The following is a 23,596-nucleotide window of genomic DNA, read 5'->3' as shown; positions in this document are numbered from 1 at the left end:
TGCGCCTCTGGGCTCCACGGCTCCTCCTCACGTGGCAACCGTTGTGGCTGCTGTTGCAGGCAGCTCCGGAGTTGGCCCTGGACCCAGTCCAGCTGACCTCCGACCCCCCAGGGCCTATCAAGCCCTGGTCTTCGCACTCCTCTGATCTCCCACCTGAATCTCCACAAGCGCTTACACCCCCGGCAGAGCCAGGGGGCTTTAATTACCCGGAATCCACCGCTCCAGCCCAGATGTTGGCCCCTCCTCAGGAATTGACTGGGACTTTAGTTCCATTCCTGGTCACAGATTCAGTCGGAGAGCCGTCGCCAGGACCAAAGCAGTTTGCTGTTTCACATCAGGAGGTGAATAATCAAAGGGCCCCAGAAGTGATTCCAGTGTCAAGTTGGGATCAGAATCTGGCCCTCACTCTGTCGCCTCGACTCAAAAGTAAGATTCTGACTGTAGCTCTAGATCAGCCAAAAGATCACCATTCATATGAAATACCTGTTCCATCTCTAGATAGTCAGAGTTCAAAACCAACAAGATATATTTTCTCACCTACAATTCTGAAGAGAGATGTAGCTGAGCATCCAAGATTTAACAAAGTTGTTAGAACTCCAGGCCAGCTTCCAAAAACACCTCATCATGTGCCTCAAAGGTTGCAGGACGATTATCTAGATTCTAGGTATGGACATCATGTATCCTGAGGATAACCAACCTGTAGATGAAAGGGGAGACCCAGAACCACGTCCAGAGCCTCAGGATGTTGAACTTTCATCCCAGCAAGAGGCCCCTGTTGAGCAATCACAGACTCCTGAGGAGGATGAATCTTTTTCACCCCAGGCTCAACATCCAGAGTCCTCTGATGAGGTAGAATCACTTCAGCAGGAGTCATCATCTCCCAAGGTTGTTAAGCTATTTTCAAATTCTGCAACCACACAGCATGCCCCAGCTGCACCTCCAGAGTCTTCTGAGGAATTGGAACTATCTTCAGTTGAAGAGGGTGCCCCAGATGAGCCTTCAGATTCCCCTGAAGAGGATGAACTTTTATCAGACCAGCAGGATGCTCTAGCTCAACCTACTGAGGACCCTGAGGAAGTAGAATCTTCTCCAACCACTCAGGAAGCCACTATTCAGCCTCCGGGGCCATCTACAGAGGTTGAAGCTCAACCATTATCACCTGATGAAGAAAATGTTCCATCTCCAAGTCAGAATGAAGCTCAACCCTTACACTTACCCGGTGTCACTGTTAAACCTGTGGCTGTTACCATAACTCCAGAAGTCACTGATGAGGTTGTACCAACTGAGCAGGAAGCACAGGCTCAGCTTCCAGAAAGCCCTGAGGGAGTTGAAACTTCCCCAGACCAGGAGGAAGCCCCAGAGCAGCAGGAAACTCCATCTAAGCCTGTAGAGGCTCCCGAGGAGGTGGAGCCTCCTCCAAACCCTCAGGAGGACCTGGCTCAGCCTCTGGAATCATCTACAGAGGTAGGAGATCAACCATTAGCACCCAATGAGGAAGATGTTTCATCTCCAAGTGAAAATGAAGCTCAGCCCCCAAACTTGCCCAATGTCACCATTAAGCCTATGGTTGTGACTGTTACTGTAGCTCCAGAGGTCACTAATGAGGATGCACCAGCCCAGCAGGAGGCACAGGCTCAGCCTCCAGAAAGTCCTGAGGAGGTTGAACCTTCCCCAATCCAGCAGGAAGCTCCAGCTCAGCCTACAGAGGCTCCTGGGGAAGTGGGACCTGCTCCAAATCCTCAGGAGACCCCTGCCCAGTCTCCAGAATCATCTACAGAGGTTGGAGCTCAGCCATCAGCACATCAAGAGGAAAATGGTCCATCTCCAACTCAGAATGAAGCTCAACCCTCACATTTGCCCAATGACACTGTTAAGCCTGTGGTTGTGACTGTTTATATAACTCCAGGGGTCACTAGTGAGGTTGCACCAACCCAGCAGGAGGCACAGGCTCAGCCTCCAGCAAGCCCTGAGGAGGTCGAACCTCCCCCAGTCCAGCAGGAAGTTCCAGCTCAGCCTGTAGAGGTTCCTGAGGAAGTGGAACCTGCTCCAAACCCTCAGGAAGCCCTGGCTCAGCCTCTGGAAGCATCTACTGAGGTTGGAGTTCAACCATCACCTGATGAGGGAAATGTTCCATCTCCAAGTGAAAATGAAGCTCAGCCCTCAAACTGGCCCAATGTCACCAGTAAGCCCCTGGTTGTGACTGTTACTGTAGCTCCAGAGGTCACTAGTGAGGTTGCACCAGCCCAGCAGGAGGCACAGGCTCAGCCTCCAGAAAGCCCTGAGGAGGTCAAACTTTCCCCAATCCAGCAGGAAGCTCCAGCTCAGCTTGTGGAGGCTCCTAAGGAAGTGGAACCTGCTCAGAACTCTCAGGAGGCCCTGGCTCAGCCTCCAGAAGCATCTACAGAGGTTGGAGTGCAGCCATCAGCACCTGATGAGGGAAATGTTCCATCTCCAACTCAGAATGAAGCTCAGTCCTCAAACTTGCCCAATGTCACTGTTAAGCCTGTGGTTGTGACTGTTTACATAACTCCAGGGGTCACTAGTGAGGTTGCACCAACCCAGCAGGAGGCACAGGCTCAGCCTCCAGAAAGCCCTGGGGTGGTCGAACCTCCCCCAGTCCAGCAGGAAGCTTCAGCTCAGCCTGTAGAGGCTTCTGAGGAGGTGGGACCTGCTCCAAACCCTCAGGAGGCCCCAGCTCAGCCTCTGGGAGCATCTACAGAGGTTGGAGTTCAACCATCAGCATCTGATGAGGCAAAAGTTTCATCTCCAAGTGAAAAAGAAGCTCAATCCTCAAACTTGCCCAATGTCACCATTAAGCCCATGGTTGTAACTGTTGCCATAACTCCAGAGGTCACTAGTGAGGTTGCACCAACCCAGCAGGAAACACAGGCCCAGCCTCCAAGAAGCCCTGGGGTGGTCGAACCTCCCCCAGTTCAGCAGGAAGCTCTAGCTCAGCCCGTAGAGGCTCCTGAGGAAGCGGAACCTGCTCCAAACCCTCAGGAGGCCCCGGCTCAGCCTCCGGAAGCATCTACAGAGGTTGGAGTTCAACCATCAGCACCTGATGAGGGAAATGTTCCATCTCCAAGTGAAAAAGAAGCTCATCCCTCAAACTTGCCCAATGTCACCGTTAAGCCCATGGTTGTGACTGTTACCATAACTCCAGAAGTCACTAGGGAGGTTGAAACTTTTCCAGCCCATGAAGAGGCCCCAGCTCAACCTGCACAACCCTCTGAAAAGGTGGAACCTCCAGTCCAGCAAGAGGTTCCAACTGAGTTTCCACAGTATACCAACGAATTAACTCAAATGCCAGCAAGAAATAAGGAGGTAACTCAAAATATAACTCGGCATCAAACTCATTCAAACTTGCCCACTATTACACTTACCGTATTGTCAGAACCTAGTAAAAATGCAGCCCAGCAGGAGGCCCCACCTCAGCCTCCTGAGCACCTTGAGGAGACAGAACCTTCTCTGTCCCAGCAGAATGCCTCAGCTAAGCCACCAGAATCTCCTGGGGAGGTTAAGCCTTTAAGTGAGCAGGAGCACCAAGATCAAACTTATGAGCCTTCTGGGGAAGTTGAATCTTCTCCAATCCAGCAGGATCATGAGGTAGCTTCACCAGGTTACCATCATGGTCAGCATTCAAACTTAACCAATGCCACTGTCAAACCTCCAAAAGTTCGGGTTACTATAACAGTGGAACCCACTACAGAGGTAGGACCTTCTCCAATTCAGCATGAGGCTCAGCCTTCAGTGCCACTTAATTATATGGAAACTTCATCCCAACAAGAGGCCCCAGCCCAGCTTCCACAGACCCCTGAGAAGGTTGAACCTTCTCCAACTCAACAGGAGACCCCAGTTCAGACATCAGAACTCGCTAATGAAATTGTAGTTCATGCCCCAAAGCATGTGAAGGCAGTTTCTACAAGTCAGGATCAAGCTCAGCTTCCAACATTGCCCAGTGTCACTGTCAAGCCTGTGTCTTTGGTACTTACCATAACTCCAGACCTCCCTTATGAGGTTGAAACTCCACCCCAACAAGAGGCCCCAGATAAGCTTGAAATGTCCTCTGAACAGTTGGAACCTTTGTCAGTCCAACAAGAAGTGCCACGTCAGCGTCCAGGCCTCTCTGCAACAGTTGAACCTTATTCAAGCCAACAGGATGACTCAGCTCTGCCTCAAGTAGGTGTAGAACTTTCTCCAGTTCAGCAGGAGGGCCCAACTCAACATCCAGAGCCCAGTGAGGGGGCCAGATCTCCAGACCTCCAAGGCCCACCTGTAGAGTCCCTTATGAATATTGTAGCTCAACCTAGAAGTGAAGCTCAGCATCCAGCGTTTCCTAAATTCATAGTCAAACCCATGGTTCTGATGGTTCCTGCAACTTCAGAGCCCATTAAGGAAGCTAACAATTCACCACCACATCAGGATCATCCTGCTAAACCTCCATCTCCCCCTGAACAATCTCAACCCCTTTCCCAATCTCCAGAGTCCTCTGAAAACATTGAGTCTTCCCCAGGCCAACAAGAGGCCATAGCTCAGACTCTAGATTCCCCTCAAAACACAGGAGAATTTTCTGTCCAACAGGAGCCCCCAGATGAGCCATCAGAGCCCCCTACACAGATTGAACTATCTACAGCTGAGCAGGAAGGGTCAGTTCATCCTCCAAAGCCCACTGCAGAGGTCAAACTTTCAACCGAGCAGGAGGCCCCATCTCATCCTCCAGTCCCCCAGGCGAACCCAGCTGTATCTTCTGAACCTCCTGATAAGTCTCTATCCCAGCAAGAAACCCCATATCAGCTTCCAGAACCTCCCAAGAAAGTAGAATCTTCTCTAACTCAACTGCAGGGCCTATCTCAGCTCCCTGAGAATGTCGAACCATCTCTAGTCCAGAAGGAAGCTCCAGCTCAATCTCAGCCACATAATGAGGCAGAAGACTCTCCAGCTCCCCAAGGGCCCTCAGTTCAGCTTCCAGAGACCCCTAAAAATGTAGAATTCTCTCCAGATCTGCAAGATTCTTCTACTCTGTCTTCAGAGCCCAATACAGAGATGGAAGCTCTGGAGTTTCCAACTCCTCCGGAGCCTGCTAATGAGGTAGAAACTCCTCTAGCTCAGCAGGCCCCAGTTCAACCAGTCCATGATGAAGTTGCAATTCCACTTTCAGGACTGGATCAAACTCAGCATTCAAACTTGCCCCATGTCACTGTTAAACCTTTTAACCTAGAGCTTAGCATAACCCTAGGACCTACTATGAAGGCAGAACATTCTACAATCCTCCAGCAGAATATACCTCCCATATACCCTAAAGTGACACTTCCATATGCAGAGCAGGTCCAGGCTCAGAATCTAACCTTGAGTGAAGTCACAGTACATCCTTCAGACTTGGAACTTAGCATAACCTCAGAACCCAATAAGGAGGTTGAAATTTCTCCAGCCATGGAGGAGACTACAACTCAATTTCCAGATTCACAATCTCCAGTCCATAGTGAAGCAGTTCCATCTCCAGAACAGGATCAAGCTCAGAATTCAATGTTGCACAATGTCACACTTTCTCCTTTGAACAAGCCATTTACCATAACTCTAGAACATCCTACGAAGACTGAATATTCTACAACCCCACAGAAGACGACAACTTCTCCAGAGAACCCTGAGGTGACACTTCCACATCTAGACCATATTCAGGCTCAGCATCCAATCTTGAGTGAAGTCACTGTTCAACCTGTAGACCTGGAATTTACCATAACTCCAGAACCCAGTAAGGAAATTGAACTTTCTCCACCTGTGCAGGAAATCCCCAGTCAGCCTCCAGAGCCACTTAAGGATGTTATTGTATCTCAGTCTCCAGTATACCAGGAGGCAACAGTTCCAACACCAAATCAGGATCAAGTTCAGCATCCATTGTCACCCAATGTCACAGTTCAACCTTTGGATCTGGGGCTCCCCATAACTCCAGAACATACTACAGAGGCTGAACACTCTATAGTCCTGCAACAGACTACAGCTCCTCCAAAGCAACCTGACGTGACACTCCGACAACCAGAGCAGGTCCAGAGTCAGCATACAACAGTTCAACCTACGAATTTGGAAATTACCACAACTACAGGATCCAATGCAGAGGTTGAACCTTCTCCAATTATGCAGGAAACAGCTTACCCTCCAGAGCCTTCTAAAGAAGTAGTTGAGCAGCCATTCCTTCAGGAGGTGACATTTCGCCCTCCAGAGCCTTTTAAAGAAGTAGTTGAGCAGCCATTCCTTCAGGAGGTGACATTTCACCCTCCAGAGCCTTCTAAAGAAGTAGTTGAGCAGCCATTCCTTCAGGAGATGACAGTTCCAACTTCAGGTCAAGATCAAGGTCAGCATTCTACTTCATACCATATCACAGATCATCCTTTGGACCTGGGACTCCCCATAACTCCAGAACATACTACAGAGGCTGAACCCTCTATAGTCCTGCAACAGACTACAGCTCCTCCAAAGCAACCTGATGTGACACTTCCACAACCAGAGCAGGTTCAGAGTCAGCATACAACAGTTCAACCAACGAATCTGGAAATTACCACAACTGCAGGATCCAATGTAGAGGTTGAATCTTCTCCAATCATGCAAGAGACTTCAGCTCACTCTCCAAAGCCACCTAAAGAAGTTGTGGTTGAGCAGCCATTCACTCAGGAAGTGACTGTTTCAACTTCAAGTAAAGATCAAGGTCAGCATTCTACTTCACACCATGCCACAGATAATCATTTGAACCTGGGGCTCACTGTAACTCCAGAGCATACTATCAAAGCTGAACATTCTACTGTCCTAAAGAATATTATAACTCCTCAGAGTCAACAATCAAACCAAGGCACATTTCTACCTGTGGACATGGTAACTCAGCAACAAGAATCAGCTGAGACAGTTCTTTCCCTTGCAACAGCTCTGGATTTATATGATCAAGGAAAGGGACACATGAATTTTACTAATCAACCAGGACGGAATGCCACCACACACATCAACATATGTGAACTCTGTACCTGCAAAGATGAGACACTTTCATGTGCTGGTCTCAGCCCAAAGCAGAGACTCCGCAGAGTGCCTGTGCCAGAGCTACACACCTACAACGGCACCTTCACCACCTTGTAAGGATCCCCTCTCATTTGTTTTCCTCCTTCCTGCTGACTTGGCAACCTTTCCTTAAGCTCTTTCTGGGCCTTCCTACTTTCCCCAACCCACACTGACTGACTGTTTTTAACTGTTCTTTATTCTCCTCATTATTATTCTCCCTTCTGCAGTCTTTTATTTGTAATTGCTCTTACTCGTATTTCCTCACCCATTTTTTAGCCCCATCATTTCATTCCTTAACTTTTACTTTCCTCCCATTTTTGCTCCTTCCTCTTTATACCAAGATTCCCCTCTCCCCATTTTATTGGGGGCAATACAGCCAAGTGGTTAAGAGTAGAGAGTCTGGAGCCAGACTGCATGGGTCTGAACCCAGATCTGTCATTTATTAGCTTATGACTCATCTGTAAAATGGAGATTATGATAACTATCAGCTTATAGGATCTTTGTGGGATTTGAATGAGCTCATTAATACCTGTAAATCACTTATGTCAATGCCTTACATAAGAAAAAATATGTATATACCTAATATATATGTATTAGCTATTATTATTATGTGACCCCCTCAATTATATTCAGAATTCATCTTTGTTCCCTGACTTCTATATGTGGCACCTATTTTATGCCCAACCCAAGGCTAAGTACTGTGGGAGCAACAGGTATGATATTGTCTCCAAAACATGACAGTGATAGGTCAGAAGAAGGGACCACGTCCATAAAGGAAGTGCTAGAAGAGATAAAGACCGTGGGTGTCGTTAATTCACTAGAGTCTGTAATCAGTGGAGTGCGGAGATCAGGGAAGCTGCATAGAGGAACTAAAACTTTAGCTGGGACTTACAGAATAACTGTGATTTGTTAAATCAAAAGCAAAGCTGTAGGAATGATCAGGATTTAATAAACCAATTAAGTTGTAAGGAAGTGGGTTATGAAGTAATGAAAAATGATTATGAAAAATCTTGAGTATCATCTAAAGGGGTTTGAAAGTTACATTATGAGACATGGAGAACCATTGAAAGTTTTCAAGTAAGACAAAAGATGAAAACAAGGGAGTGGCGGATCCTATATTTCTCAAATGCAAACAGTGATATAAACCAACATTACCTCAATAAATTAAAACAAAAAGGGGGAATTTTTTAAGAATTTATTAGTAGCGTGATCTAGAAAAGAAAGCTTGAATCAAGGAAACCAGTAGAATGCTCTGGCAAAATCTAGGAGTAAAGTGAGAAAAGGCTGAGTCAGAGTGGTTGTGATAGGAATGGACAGGAAATCCCGAAAGTACTACACGGGGAGAGCCAAAAGGAGTTAGTAACTGACTAGAGTCAGGGAAAAGGAAAGAAAAATCACATGACTCAAAGGTTCCTATTCTGGATGATGACAGTGTTGGTGGTGTAAATAGTGGAAATACAGCAATTGGGAAAAACAGCCTGTTCAAAGATGAATTGAGTTTTAGGCATTTCTGTTGGTGAGCGTAAAGCAGCCAGAAGACTTCTGGTTGAGTAGAAATGTCTACTGAGCACATGGGCAGACAGGTATCCATTCTGTTTTATTTTTGGACCCTCTGAAAAATATGTACATAAACTGAATAGGTAAACTGTTGCTGAGGAAAGAGAACACAAAGCTGAAGATTGAAAGTCATCCTCCCACTTAGCTGTTGAAGCCAACTTCAGACATTTGACTACTGCTTTTAAACATGTAATTTAAGGGGCCATTTCTCAGTGTTGCAAAATATCACAGAAGTATACAAGGTAAAATGTGAAAATTCCACCCCTCCCTACTAACCCCCATAAGATCATTCCTCTTAGCGTTTCGGAATGTGTGTCCTTCCTTGCAGTCTCTTTCCTTTGCGTTTTTTCCCATCAAGACAATACTTGGCTCCTTACTCAGTGATTTGTCCTTTTCATTATGCAATGTGAAGATATTTCCACATTAGTCCCTCTGATTTTTAATTGCCCTTATCCTCCTAACACCTGGAGAGACTTCAACAGCTGGCACTGAGCCAAAGCATTGGCGTTACATGGCATAGGGTTTCTTTATTTGCTCATAATGATAAATTTTTGCCATTTTTCTGTCAAATTGTTTATCATTTTCTCATTGTTTTATAGCAAGAGTTATTTTAAACTCATAGGTAATTTGGGGGGATTACATTCAAATTTACTGGTATTATCTTGTGTACGCAAGAAATTGGACAGATAGGGAAGTTCAGCTTCTGAAGAGAGGCCTTGTTGTGCCATCGGCCCCACATCATGTCTGCATTAACTGTGCAAACTGAGAAACTGATAGCTGTGAAATTAGAAAGCTGAGGTTTTCGGCATTTGAACATTCCTCCCAAGGTTGCCATGATTTTTTCACTCTGTGAAAGATGATTCATTCTGTCCATTCTTTTCCTGCCTATTGAAGGATATGAACTGTGTTTCTTCTACAGAAATTTCCAAGGAAACTCTATTTCTTACATTGATGAAAATATATGGAACTCATACCGTTGGGCTGAGAAACTGTGAGTATATTCTCTCCAATTATGAATACAAAAAAACTAACTGCATTGTAAAATCCTTCGCCCAGAATTTTGAGTACCTCTGAGAAAAGATGTTTATCCCTCCATATCTAAAATCAACCTCTATTGATTATAATTCTGTTTATTTTAAAAATTAAATTTTGTGGCCTCTCTTCAGAATAAGCCAACTTATTTTCCATTATAAGAGTAATACATGGTTATAGTCTCAATGAAAATGACAAGGAAATAACATTTATAGTGAAAACTTTCTACCCCATTGCCCCATTCCTGCTATCCTTGGGTTTAGTACATATCCTTCCAGACCTTTCTCATTACATTTGCATATGTATCTATAGATAGAAAAATAGGCTTGCTGTGATTTTCTTATCTTTTTTTAAAACATAAATGGTAACCTCCTTTGAATTTGAATTTTTCTGTATTGTCCTTTTAATTGTAGAAAAAGTCAGTTTAGACACATGAGTAATTTGGGGGAAAAAAATTACATTGGTCTGTTAACTTATTGGCAAGGGAAAAAATGAGAATTGGGCCATTGTTTTTTCAACTTGTGACTTTCTTAAAAATTGTGTATCATTTATATTTCCCATCTGGTATCTAACTTAGAGATTTTATTTTCCAAATTCATAAGAAAAATGAAAGTCATTAGGAGTGGTGAGGGGTGGGTAGGCTGAGGAACAGGGTAGAGGAAAAACTTTAGATTGTGTGCTACATACATTTGGAATCTTGAGCCATATGAATATATAAAATTCATTAAAAAATAGAAATTGAAGTTTTAAAGTTAATGTTTATAAAACATATATTTGGGAGTTTATACCTAAAACACGAGCCTGGTGAAGTTTCAAGATTTCTAGGTTTGGGGCCTCCCCTGGTGGCGCAGCAGTTGAGCGCTGGGCTGTGAAGCTGCCCACAGCCTCTGCAGTGCCCTTTGATCCCTGGCCGCCAGGCGAGGGTTCCACATGGCGTGCAGACCTCTCCTGCCGCCCACTGCTCCCCTCAGCAGTGTACTTCAGTCCCCCTGCCTGTTCTGCTCCCCGCTCTGGCTCTCTCCCCTCCCACGCTTCTGACTGTACCCAGTGCTTTATAAATAAATAAATAAATCTTTTTAAAAAAAAAGATTTCTAGGTTTGAGATTTATTTATACCTGTATGACAGAGGTTTCTAAATTAGGGTGCCATAGTCCCCCAGGGCAGGGTTTAACTTTTATTTTTCCCATACTATAGATCTTTTTGGTGATCCCTAGAAGCTTATATTCTTGGGATAATGCATTTAAATGCATAATAACTTAAAATGTATAGGAAACTAAATATATTGAAATATAGTTTTCAAAATATATTTTTAAATACTGTGATAAGTAAAAAATATAATAGTAAATCTTCTCTTAACACAATAACAAGATACAGTGGTAGGTCTATATAAAATATGAACCACCTTGTAACTTTAAAGTTGTGATGAGAATAAATGAGTTTGTGATACCTACAACAAACATATGAAAATATGTGATTTCTATTGGAAACCAGATGAACTGTACTGCTAATCTACTGTGGCCTTCCATCTACATTCACGATGGAAGGAAGTGTGTTTGAAGTTGTGAAAATAGTGATTTAATTTTATTTCCCATCTAAGTTTGGTGCCCTGAATTCTATGGATGCTCACCTAAAAGGATGACCCACAAATGGAAATTGGACACACATCTTTGCATGTATTCAAAAAAGCGCAGTTTTCTAGGAAAGGGCCCATAGCTTTTATGAAATTCTTATAGGGTTATTGTCTCAAAAGATTGAATCACAAATGTAGGAGAGAAGAAAGACATTTCTTGTCCTCTAAATCTCTACTTATCTTCCTGAGTGATAATAAGTGATTTGTTTTAAATGAGAGCAGTATATCTGAAAATTGATGATCTGTAACTTTCTGAGATCATTCAACACATATTTACGGAATACCTACTAGGTGTCAAGAGCTGTTCTCTGTGTTAGGGATATAGACCCAAGAACAAAATGACCAAGATCCCATCTCTCAAGAGTTTACAAATAATCTTGAGTTGATTCATTCCTATGAATCATAAGTGATTCATCTTTGTAGGTGAAATTCTGTTTCTGTTTCAAGAAAAGGCATGAAATGAGCTCCTGGAGCTTCTATTCCTGGTTGATTTCCCTGAAAATAAGGAAGAGGTGGGAGGTGCTTTTGGTGGCTAATCAGGGAGCACATACCCTATTCCTTTCTAACACCAATTGGTCCTACCTGGGGGAAGACATCTTTTGCTGTCTCATCCAAGAAGGAAGCATATGGGGTTGATGTGCTGCCCACTAGGGTTCCTACTACACTATCCTAGCCAGTCATCCTGTAGTTAACTCCAGATCATTTCTGGTAAGAAAGCAATTGTTGGAGATGTTCCCATGCTTTGAGCTAAAGATGTTTTTATTATATTTTTTTCTATCATTCTTAGGGATTTTTGGTGGAGGTGGGAAAGGGAGAGACTTGGCATGTTTCAGTCTGTAACTTGACAGCACAGCTTCTTAGGAAAAGAGTTTCATCCCCCTGTTACATCCTAGAGAAACTAAGGCAAATATGTACCGGGCTACAAGTGCAAGAATGTTCCTAGCAACATGTTGTAGTAACAAAAACCTGAAAGAATCTTGCAATCCATCAACAATAGAATGAGTACAGCAGATACTACTCACTAGAAACATAATACAAGCTACATAAAAATCTTAAATTTTCTGGTAGCCTCTTAAAAAATGAAAGTAAGTAATAAACAGATGGAAAAAATGTTAATATATTTTATTTAATCCTTATATCCAAAATATTTCAATATATAATTTTATATGCATTAATAATATATTATTACATTATGAAGGAAAATGCTAATGAGTTTACATTTTTTTCCATACTAATTGAAATTTCAATATGGTTACTTAATTTTTTGTCAAAAATAATTGATCTGTATTTAGATTTCATAACATTTACAGTTGAAAAAGTAGCATCACCTACCTAAATTGTTGCAAATACACTTAAATATTTCCAGTAACTGCATCAAGTTTCCATTTTTAAATTAACTATTTTAAATAAAGTAAATTAAGAAATTCAGCTTTCCAGTCATACTGGTAACTTTAAAGATACTCAGTAGCTACATGTAGCTAAACATGCAATAGTAGGCAGTGAAATGAACCAACCTTAGCTAATGCAATAGTATAATTAATTTGCAAAATGCTGATGAAAGCAGCATAGAAAACAACACATACATGATTTCATTTATATGAAGTTCAAGAAGAAGCAAAACTAAACTATGTTGTTTATGGCTGACAGATGATAAGGAAAGGTACATGTAGTAATTTATCCTGTGTAGTGAATTTTTATTTGGATCCAGAAATAATCTTTTCATTTTTCAGAATTATCAGTGAAAATCATTTGACTGAATTACACAAGGATTCATTTGAAGGCCTGCTATCCCTCCAGTATTTGTAAGTTAGTTAATCATCTTTATTTATGAGTTTTTAGTTATATTTATAAAATAATTAAGGGATTCAAATTAGATAATCTTTATACTTTCTCCCAGTAATAAAATTCTACAATTGTGTCAGTCTGTGTAGGGTCTTAGCCGATCTCTAGCATTAAATAATTCCTATGCATTTTCGGTTTTTTAATTATATAAACAAGATATTGATAGAAAAAAGCTTCAGTTATAGAGGGAAAACAGTGTTGAAATCTGAGCAACTAGAGACAGCCATATGAACCTTGTTATGTAACTGTTTATAAACCATCTGCTTATATTTATGTTCATATTTGACCCACGGGTCAAATCCAGTCCATGGTTCATTTTTATATTGCTCATAAGTTAAGAATGGTTTTTATATTTTTAAAAGTCTGTAAGTGAAAATAAACAGAGACTATACAACTGAGATCATGTATGACCTGCAAAGCCTGAAATATTTACTATCTGCCCATTACAGAAAAGATTTGGAAAAAAAAATATTTGCCTAGTAAAATGAGAAGAATTAAAGTTAACCTCAAATTATTACCTATGGGACCAGAAAATATAGAACACCTTAATTTGAATGCCAGAATTTATCAATTTAAATTAACAAATATTAAATATTTGACTGAGCAGATGTATCATATAAATGGTACTATTAAGAACATATTAAGTTACTAAGTGAGCAGACTGGTGTTAAGAATTTTAATGCAGGAATTGTCATGCCAGTATTAAAAGTAATGTTTATATAGATGCTTAACTGGTATAGTTAGAAATGTTTATAGCCTGACTATCATGTCATCACAAAGGTGTTCTAGGACAGACTCTACCCACAACTACAGATTCCCTGGCTGAGTACAAAGCCCACCCCCACCATGACTGATTCAGTCATTTCACAGGAGGGCTAAGAATATGCATCTTCACTAAGTTCCCAAGTGATGCTGGTATTTGAGAACTGCTTCCGGAGAGTTAATCTGGTGAATGTGTAAGCATGGATTAGAAAGGAAGAGTCTAGAGATGACACCCATCTAGGTGAAAAGTGAGGGACTAAGCTGGACTCAATAGAAATACCAGAGTCAACTATAGTCAAAGGTAATAGATGTTTAAAATAGAAATCTAGTACCTGTTGTTTTCTGTTGTTCTACTACTGTGCAACTGAAACAATGAAGTTCATGTGCTATTAAGGCAATGCAAAACCAAAACATGAATTTCTATTAATATAATAGAAAGTATAATTCTGAATTAGTTCAAAGTTATGTATAAATTAGAGGGGTTTCAAGTTATGTGACAGGTTGTCTTTTATTTCTTCTGGTATTGAAATGACCTTAGAAAAATATCACTAAACAAGGAAGGTGTATAAATGTGAGAATTTTCCCTTTAATATTAGAAATAATAATTACATATAGAGATAAAAACTTTGAGCTTATAGAATTTGATGGGAACATAAAAGATCATATAATCAATTCTTCTACTATCAGGAAAGATGACCTCCAAAATTTATCAATATCTATAGTTATATATTTTATTTATGAAGACTATGAAAGTGGGAGAGGTGAGACAGGGTTCAGGGCTCTGGAAGTTTTAAATTTTAGTTCCTAAGGTTTAGAGTTTAGAGAAAAGTTACTCATTCAGTATTATCATTCTGACCTCTTCTAGTTATTCCTACTAATTAGATATCTAGTAGCTAATTGAGGCAATACTTTCCTTTTACTTTTCCTAGAGATTTATCCTGCAATAAAATACAGTCTATTGAAAGGCGTACATTTGAACCACTACCTTTCTTGCAGTTTGTGTAAGTTATAAATATAACTTCATTATATCTGGGATGTTTATAAAAGTTAATTATAAACATTGTTATTCATTTTTAAATATTAAAATTTTATTAATAGACAGCTACTAAAATTATGTAGCAATTTTTTTTGTCTCTAACAAAGATTGGTGTGAAAATTATTACACAGGTCAGGGTGAATTATTCTAGAACAATAGTTTTCAAGCAGGGTGACTTAGTTCCCAGGTAACATTTGGCAATGTCTTATCAGAACTGTAGATAATGATACTGGCACCTAGTGGGCAGAAGGCAGAGATGCTGCAAAACATCCTAGAATGCATAAAACAGCTGTCCCGTAACAAGGGATTACCCAGGCCAAAATATCAACAGTGCTGAAGTCGTGAAACTCTGTTCTAGAGAAATAAAGATCACTTAACAAAGTATTATTGAGCATTTACTATCTTGTATCTACTGCACCAATGTATAAACATGAAAGTATAAGTCATAAGCAAATATCTTCCACCATGAGATTTCTTTAGTGCATGGAGAAAGTATTGAGGTTATACTTCATCACATATAACTTAGAATTACTGCCAAAGAATACATGTTTTGAAAGAATATCAATTTTTTTCTTCTTTTTTTTTGTAGAAATCTTGGTTGCAACTTACTCACAGAACTGAGCTTTGGAACGTTTCAGGCCTGGCATGGAATGCAGTTTTTACATAAGCTGTAAGTGAAGTAGACACTGAATACATGTGAAAAACTATGTGTAGAAATATCATACCACTGATGGTTATCTGAGGGTAAATACAATGTGAATTCTGAAAATTATGTCTTAAGATTCATTCATTTTTTTCAAATGAGGAAACTAAGGTACAAAGAGGCCAAGGGATTGGCTTGTATATGGCATGCTTTGCTTTCCCTCATGCTGCTCTGGGCATGATCAACAAAAGGCACCAGAGTGGCACTGACATGGGAATCCGAGCGATGGCTACTATAATATGTGTATGGTCCTGGAAATTCCATTTTTAATTTAACTTTGATTCCTACTCATGTGTAAAGTTCTTATATGTATGCAACATAGAGCTACAAAGAATTAAGTTTAGCATAAAGCTCTCCAAGGAACAGGTATGGATCCTTCCTTTGCCATCAGTTTCTTTGACATGACAAAGCAGAAAGAATTCATGAAAACCTGCCACAGGACCCTTTTCTCCCAAATCACCAAGAACATTTTTTCAAAAAGTGAATTATCTCTGAGCAATAGAAGTGTCTGTGGTATGGAATATTCATAAAGAAAATACATTGCTGTAGCTTAATCCCACATACTTTCATCCCTTTCAACTAAAAAATTCTGTGATTTTTCTGATACAAGCAAATCATTGTGGGTATATTCAGTGATTTGGCTTGACAAGGACTTTAGTCCAAAGGTGAGGATCTACTTTAGACCTGACATTGGAAAAGACGGTCTTACTGTCTTGTGGTTCAGATATCCAGTTTTCACAGTTCACTAAAGATTACATGAAGGTGTTTAGGGTGTCTCCGGAAGCTGGACTAACAGTTTCTGCAGAGGCCCATCTGATGCCTCCCCTTTCCACTCACTAATTTGCTGATGCCTTCTTTGGAAAAAGAATACTGACAATCAGTTTTCCTTTCCCAAGGACATATTAGCTTCCTCCACCAAGAAATTTTAGTAACATCAATGTGCTGTCTTAATCTCATTATCTTTATTAAGCATTTTATAACACCAAGAGTCTTTTATAGGAAGCTATGTTTCAGTGTAGCTATGTAGGCAACACAAGAAAAAAGTTGCCAAAAAAAATTGTGGAATCACTATTGGTAAAAATTAATGAATTCATTCAAAAATTCTTTTTTTTTAAATTTTTTTATACAAGAACTGGGGTATAGTCAGAGTCGTGGGAGGGTGAGAGAATTCACCAGAGACAGAGCGGGGAGCAGAACAGGCAGACAGACCGAAGACACTGCGGAGGGGAGCAGCAGGCAAGGCAGGAGAGGTCTGCCGTGCCATATGGGTTTCTCTCTGGCTGGTGGGGAATCTAACCTGCCCTGCAGAGGCTGCAGACAGCTTCACAGCGCGGTGCTCAACCTGCTGCGCCAACAGGGAGGCCCCCCCATTCAAAAATTCTTGCTGAGTAACATGCCCCTGTGTATCAGCACTTGTACAAAGTGTTGATACAAAGAAGACTTGAACAGGGACTTTGTCTCCAAGAAACTCTTACTGTAAGGAAGAAGATGGATAACATACCAGGGCTGTGCTAGCAGCTCTGGGGAGGGTGACAGGTCGGGGGTGGCGTAGTAGGGAATGGGCAGTCGGTTAGAAGACAAAATGGAGGAGGTACCAACTTGTTTATCTTGAGTTTCTGTATTCATTTCAAATGACGGAAAAAGGTAATGAAAGAAGCAGAGCTAAGTGGTGTTGGAAATAAATTAATATTCATGTCATGTGACTTGAATAGAATTGTGTTCCTAAAACTTAATTCACAGTTACTTTCAAAAGATTGTCACAATGCACGAAGTATTCCCTGGGGGCTGGGCTCCTTTGCTTTGAGCCAAATTCTTTTAATAGACAAAGTTAATTTGCTCCAAGTAACATTTGCTGTGGTGAAATACAAACTTCATTGCATCTCTTCCCAAAGGCAAGTTGTCAAAAGGAGATGTCACCCCCACCCCTCAAGTTAAATCATTTTATTACCTGTTACCTTGTTGGGATTTATGAGTTGAAACAATATATTCCCAGCATTAAATGTTTGTTTAAAAAAAAAAAAAACCCAGCTGAAGTGGATTTATCACGAGTTGAATGAAGTTTAGGCTGGAAGGCTTGTTGCTTGCATAGGCCCCTTCCAAGGTCTTGGGAGGGGTCCTAGCAATTTTTTATTCGTAATTTTGCATGTTTTCATTATGCAGGATTTCCCAAAGTAGATGGGAAACCCAGGCCCTGAAATCCAGGCCCCGCAAACCTTGATTAATCCCTGGGTTCCAGGTAGTTATAACACAGGAAGTTTCTTGAATGAAGCTTGTATATTATTGACAAACACTTAGGAAACAAGTTAGCAGTGTGGTAAAGAGTCTATTTTGAATCTGAAATCCACCTCAGAGATAGGCCAAGAGCTTATTTATAAATACAATTTTTGAATGGTAGTAATAATCATATTTCTTTCAGATGAAATATATTTTGGAAATCAGCAATGGTTAATAATCCCAAATGTTAAGTATACTTTTTTCCCAACTTAAAAGTGCTTCTCCTTCATTCACCTACACAGGTCCAGATTGATGGCTTATTTTTAAAAGTTCTTTCAGTCACTTCATTGTTTCTAACAATACAAGCTCCATGGTTTTAGAGACTGAGGACTGTGCAATGTAGAAAGGCTGTACCTTATCCAGACAGCGCACATTCACACGCTGGCTTCTCTGCGCTACATCAATGTGGTGCCAAGAAAAAGCACAAAGAGAGAATAAAAGGAAACCTAACTCCCTCCCCACTGTTGAGTGTGGCGTCGCCACTTGATAGAAGACCATCTACTATGACGGCAGACTGAGCTGAGGTCAGAGAGAAACCATAATGTTTCCCCAGGCAACTAGCATCAGTTTCCTGTAGATAGGTGTGCACACATACAAGTTCACACACTTCAGTGTATTGTCATCACTTTTTGATATGTACTGGAATCCTGGCAGCTTCTTCTCAGATTCAGAAAGGCATGAACATTAAGGATGAAAATAACAACTCAGGGCTATCTTCTGGGAGTGATTTAGGGTGACTTTTAGTTGTAATAGTTCAGAAGTTTTCACATTGTCACATCCAGCAACTACTAAACTTTTCTCCTCACAAATGCATCTTATTCTTCCCACCTGTATAAGGTGTCTTCTTTCTTAGAAATTTAGTAATTCTTCCTCGGCCCAGTAACATTTCCTTAATACCTACAGTTATTAGGTACTTATCTTCCAGGCATTATACTAAGTACTTTTGCTTACTATACAAATAAGATAGCATGTCTAAAGCTCTTCTTTCTTGGCACATGGTGAATGGCTTCATACATGTTACCTCACACTATCTCATTTTCATTTCCCTAGCAACTCTTGTGATGTAGATATTATTATCCCCATTTGGGGATGAGGAAATCGAAGCTCAGAAACACTGGATAACTTATCTAGTTCCATATTGCTACTAAGTGGCATAACTCCTTAAGAGCTCTGCATGTAATTTTCTATGCAGCTCTGCATTCCCTTGTAATGGGCGCTAAATGAAGACCCTTTGACTTTTCATGTGTTATTTCTTGAAATTGTTTTCTAATTTGAATAGGACCTTTAAGGCTGAGAACTCCTTTTCCCTCTACTACTTCCACACTCCTGGCCATCCCCAGGGTGGGCATCTCCAGGGTTTCTGCTCCCTGGCTGGTGCAGATATGGCATCAACACTGCCAAGCACCTACTCTAAGCCCAGCTTTATGCTCGGTGCTTTGCACACGCTCTTTCATTTAATCTTCAAACTGCCTTCTGAGGCAGCTGCTGCTAAGACTCAGAGATGTTCATTACACAGGTCACTTCACCAGAAAGTGATGACCACAGTTCAAACCCAGGCCTGCCTCATCCTTTGCTTCTTCTGCTGTTCTTCACTGCAGGGACTCTACTTTAAGGTTGTTCTCAGAATTTTGATTAAAATATAGACTCACCATTTTAGATCCTTTAAGATTTTTGCCCCCTGAGAAAGGATTTACGTGATGCAATTAGAGGTCTTGTATTGAGGAGCTTCACGTGGGGAGTCATGCCCTCATGGCTCATGGACCTATGTAGATGAATAAAGGAAAGGGGTTACTCCATCCCCAAGTACTTCGAACCTGCTGGAACAGGGTCTAGGTCACTTTGCTTGTTTCTTTGACTACCTTCCTCCAAGGAACCAGTTTTCCCTACCTGCCTTGAGATTCTGGCATAGACAGTTTTGGAATTTGTCCTATTTTAATTTTCCCTGCCTGCTTTGGACATTTTTTCAGCTAAAGCTGTTAGGATTTCAGTACATTCAGGACAGTGATGACATGTTTCAGTCCTCAATTCTTCTCTGTCTCTTCAGTTAATAGAAAGGAAACATAGCCCATCTGTCTGGACCTGTGTAGAAGAATTTGGAGAAAAAAAATAGCAGGTAAGAGATGTTCCCTTGTTTTGCAAGCTACCTTTAATCTGTCTCATTGTTCTATAGCATATGTCTTATGCAAAAATTGAGTTTTCTCCTTCAAATATGGTATATTTTTTAATGTTTTATTTATTTATACATACAAGAACTGGGGTGTAAGCCAGAGGTGCAGAGGGTGAGAGGATTCACCAGAGACAGAGTGGGTTGCAGAATAGGCAGATCCACTGAAACACACTGCTGAAGGAAGCAGCAGGCGGATGAGATAGAAGTCTGCTATGCCATGTGGGTTGCTCCCTGGTGGGCTGGAGATAGAACTTGTGCTGCAGTGGCTGGCGATAGCTTGATAGAGCTGTCCTTAACCCCTGCGCCACCAGGGAGGCCCCAAATATGATATGTTTTTTAAAAGTGATTTTGAACAATACTTCTTACACTTTGAGAGTCTTTTTACTCCCCAAATATAAGCCTATGAATGTCAAAAGGCAATGGATTAGGAGTTAACAGAACTTTTGTCTATAAAATAAGGGAATTAAACCAAAATGGAAGTGATCTGCAGTGCAGTGTCCACTGTGAATCTAAAACTGTTCGTGTTGTGGTTTATGGGGAAGAGTTGCTTCATAGGTCCCCAAATACGAGCTGATGAATCATTTCTTTCTCACTCTCTGCTTTGCCCAGGTCCAACCTTAGTGAGGAAAGATTGCACTAAAAACAGGAGGAGGAAATAGGATAATTTAGGTTGGCCCAATATTTGATTTCACTGGGGTTAAATGCAAGGACATTAATCTCAGTTGGAGAAGGGCTGCCTGATTAAGAGGAAACACTGGGTACACTTCCATGGGTAAGCTAATTAAGAAGGAGTCAAAGATTGGTGAGCTGAGAAATTTTTGGAGGAAAACAAACTTTGCTAAATTGTTTTTGCTACATGTTGCTTTGTAGTCATTCTTAATGACTGGGAAGTTGAGGAGGGGGAGATGCCACGATGGAAGCAGTTGTTTACACACAGCATTTTATTTTATTTTATTTTATTATTTTATTTTATTTTATTTTATTAAAGATTTATTTATGCATACAAGATCTGGTGTACAGGCCAGAGATTCAGGGGTGGTGAGGGGGGCGAGAGGATCCACCAGAGACAGAGCGAGGAACAGAACAGGCAGACTGGCTGAAATACACTGCTGAGGGCAACAGCGGGCGAGACAGGAGAGGTTGCTGCACCATGTGGGTAGCTCCCTGGCCGGCCGGGGATCGAACTCGTGCTGCAGAGGCTGTGGATTGCTTCATAGTGCAGTGCTTTACCCCTTGCGCCACCAGGGAGGCCCTGCACGCAGCATTTTAATGCCAAAAAAAAAAAAAAAAAAATGTTTTTCAAAGCAAATGACATTCAGAGCCTCAAGGTTTGAGGAACTGCACTTAAAGAAACATACATGTGACAATCACAACCTTTCTCTTCATAACCTTATCTTACTATTGACTACTGTTACAAATGAGACAAGTTAATGGTACTAAAAAATCTAGAAGGTCCCAAGGCAAGAACAAATTGCATGGCCCTCAGTCTTGACAATGACCACACTCTTTGATCACAGAGAACCTGAGCCTCTATGGACATTCTTCAACTTTTACTTTTAAGCTTTTTGGCTAGGCTGTTTTTTTGTCCAAGTTGTTATCCATGCAGCTGCCATATTAAAACATCTACCCATTATTGTTTTTTGTTTTTTCCAGTCCACCTCTGGGATAGAGAATAATGACATTGGATAAGTTAAAGACAAATCTCACTGTTCTTAAAATTACCAAGTTTGCTGCAAGCCATTGGTTAAATTTCCAGAGTTCTGAAATAGTTGATCATGATAATTTTTGCCAGTAGTTTGTTGTTGTTGCTTTTATAGGGAGCTGAATTTTCAGATGTCCTTATTCCGCCATTTTTATTAATTCATCTACAACATTGTTTTAAGTTTCCCATCTCAGTGACAATAGAGGCTAATTAAATACTTGATCATGGGAAATGATTAGGGAAAAGGAATACAAGAGAAAATGTAATTCTTAGAGACTCTCAGAATGCATAGATGACCTTTGAAAAGGTATTGATTTAGTGCTCTCAGATATTAAGATTAAAGTAACAGTTCTTTTAAACCCCTTTAATTCATTCTGGCTTTGGAGTCCTAACTGAATTTAAATCCAGCTCAGCTTCTTACTAACTTGATGGCCTAGGACAAGTTATATAATCTCTCTGTGCCTCAGTTTCCTAAGTTGTAAAATGGGGTGTTAATAATATCTACCACAAAAGGTTATTGTGCAGATTAAATGTGAAATGCTAATCACAGATTCCTGGCAACCCAATAGCCATTGTGATAATTATCTTTATAATATTCTGCAAAAGTATACTTCATGATTCTTTTTTAATTTAATTTAATTTTTTATTTAAATTTTATTTTTATATTCCCCATACAATTACAACCCCCTTATTTTGACCCCAATCCCTCCTTTCCCCGCCCCCCACCTCCCATAGAGTGTCTCTGGTTCATAGTTGTTTGTTGATTTTGATATTTTCTTTCTTATAGTTATTCTTTTTCCTGGTCCCTTATTTAAGTTTTCTTAGATTCCTGCTATGAGTGAGACCATCCGGTATTTTTCTTTTTCTTTCTGACTTATTTCACTGAGCATGATCCCTTCCAGCTCCATCCATGTTGCTTCAAATTGCATGTGTTTATCTTTTTTGAATGCTGAGTAATATTCCATGGTGTATATGTACCACATCTTCCTGATCCAGTCATCTATTTTTGGGCATTTGGGCTGTTTCCAAAGCTTAGCTATTGTAAATAGTGCTGCTATAAACATAGGGGTGCAGGTGTTCTTTGGAATTGATGTTTCTGTGTCCTTTGGGTAAATACCTAGGAGTGGAATTGCTGGATCATATGGAAGCTCTATGTTTAGTAGGTCCAGAAATCTCCACACAGCTCTCCATAGTGGTTGGACCAGTTTGCACTCCCACCAGCAGTGCAGGAGAGTTCCTTTTTCTCCACACCCTCGCCAACATTTGTTGTTGCTAGTTTTTTTAATATGTGCCATTCTCACTGGTGTAAGATGGTATCTCATGGTAGTTTTGATTTGCATTTCCCTGATTACAAGTGATGTTGAACATTTTTTCATATGCCTGTTGGCCATTTTCATTTCCTCTTCAGAGAAATTTCTTTTTAGCTCTTCTGCCCATTTTTTGACTGGATTATTTTCTTTGTTGTTGAGTCTCATCAGCTCTTTGCAGATTTTTGTGATCAGTCCTTTATCATTAGTGTTATGTGCAAAAATGTTCTCCCAATCGGTGGGGTTTCTCTTTGGTTTTGTTACTGTCTCTTTTGCTGTGCAGAAGCTCTTTAATTTGATGTAGTCCCAGCTGTTTATCTTTGCCTTCACTATCACTGCTTTGGGTGATGTGTCTGTAGAGATGTCTTTGATGTGCATATCATGTAGTGTTTCGCCTATATTTCCTTCTATGTATTTTATGGTTTCAGGTCTTATGTCTAATTCTTTAATCCATTTTGATTTGGTTTTTGTGCATGGTGTTCGGTAGTAGTCAAGCTTCATTCTTTTGCATGTAGTGACCCAGTTTTCCCAGCACCATTTATTGAA

At 40.8% G+C, this 23,596-nt stretch overlaps 1 protein-coding gene across 1 annotated transcript in view; it reads left to right on the top strand.

Moving 5' to 3' along the window:
* Positions 1 to 638: 638 nt before the first annotated feature.
* The window catches only part of LOC119231606 (leucine-rich repeat-containing protein 37A-like), a 37,107-nt gene continuing 14,149 nt past the window's right edge, over positions 639 to 23,596 (top strand). Inside the window, exons 1-5 of the mRNA XM_037493305.2 lie at positions 639 to 7,112; positions 9,515 to 9,586; positions 12,988 to 13,059; positions 14,791 to 14,862; positions 15,487 to 15,567. Coding sequence (XP_037349202.2) covers positions 667 to 7,112; positions 9,515 to 9,586; positions 12,988 to 13,059; positions 14,791 to 14,862; positions 15,487 to 15,567 — 6,743 coding nt within the window. The 5' untranslated portion in view covers positions 639 to 666. The remainder of the gene's footprint in view (positions 7,113 to 9,514; positions 9,587 to 12,987; positions 13,060 to 14,790; positions 14,863 to 15,486; positions 15,568 to 23,596) is intronic.

This window comes from Talpa occidentalis, unplaced genomic scaffold (genome assembly GCF_014898055.3).
Source record: "Talpa occidentalis isolate TD23 unplaced genomic scaffold, MPIMG_talOcc4v2.1 talOcc4.7, whole genome shotgun sequence".
NCBI lineage: Eukaryota > Metazoa > Chordata > Mammalia > Eulipotyphla > Talpidae > Talpa > Talpa occidentalis.
Note: the sequence above shows the minus strand (reverse complement) of the source record. Positions and strands in the feature narration are given on the sequence as shown.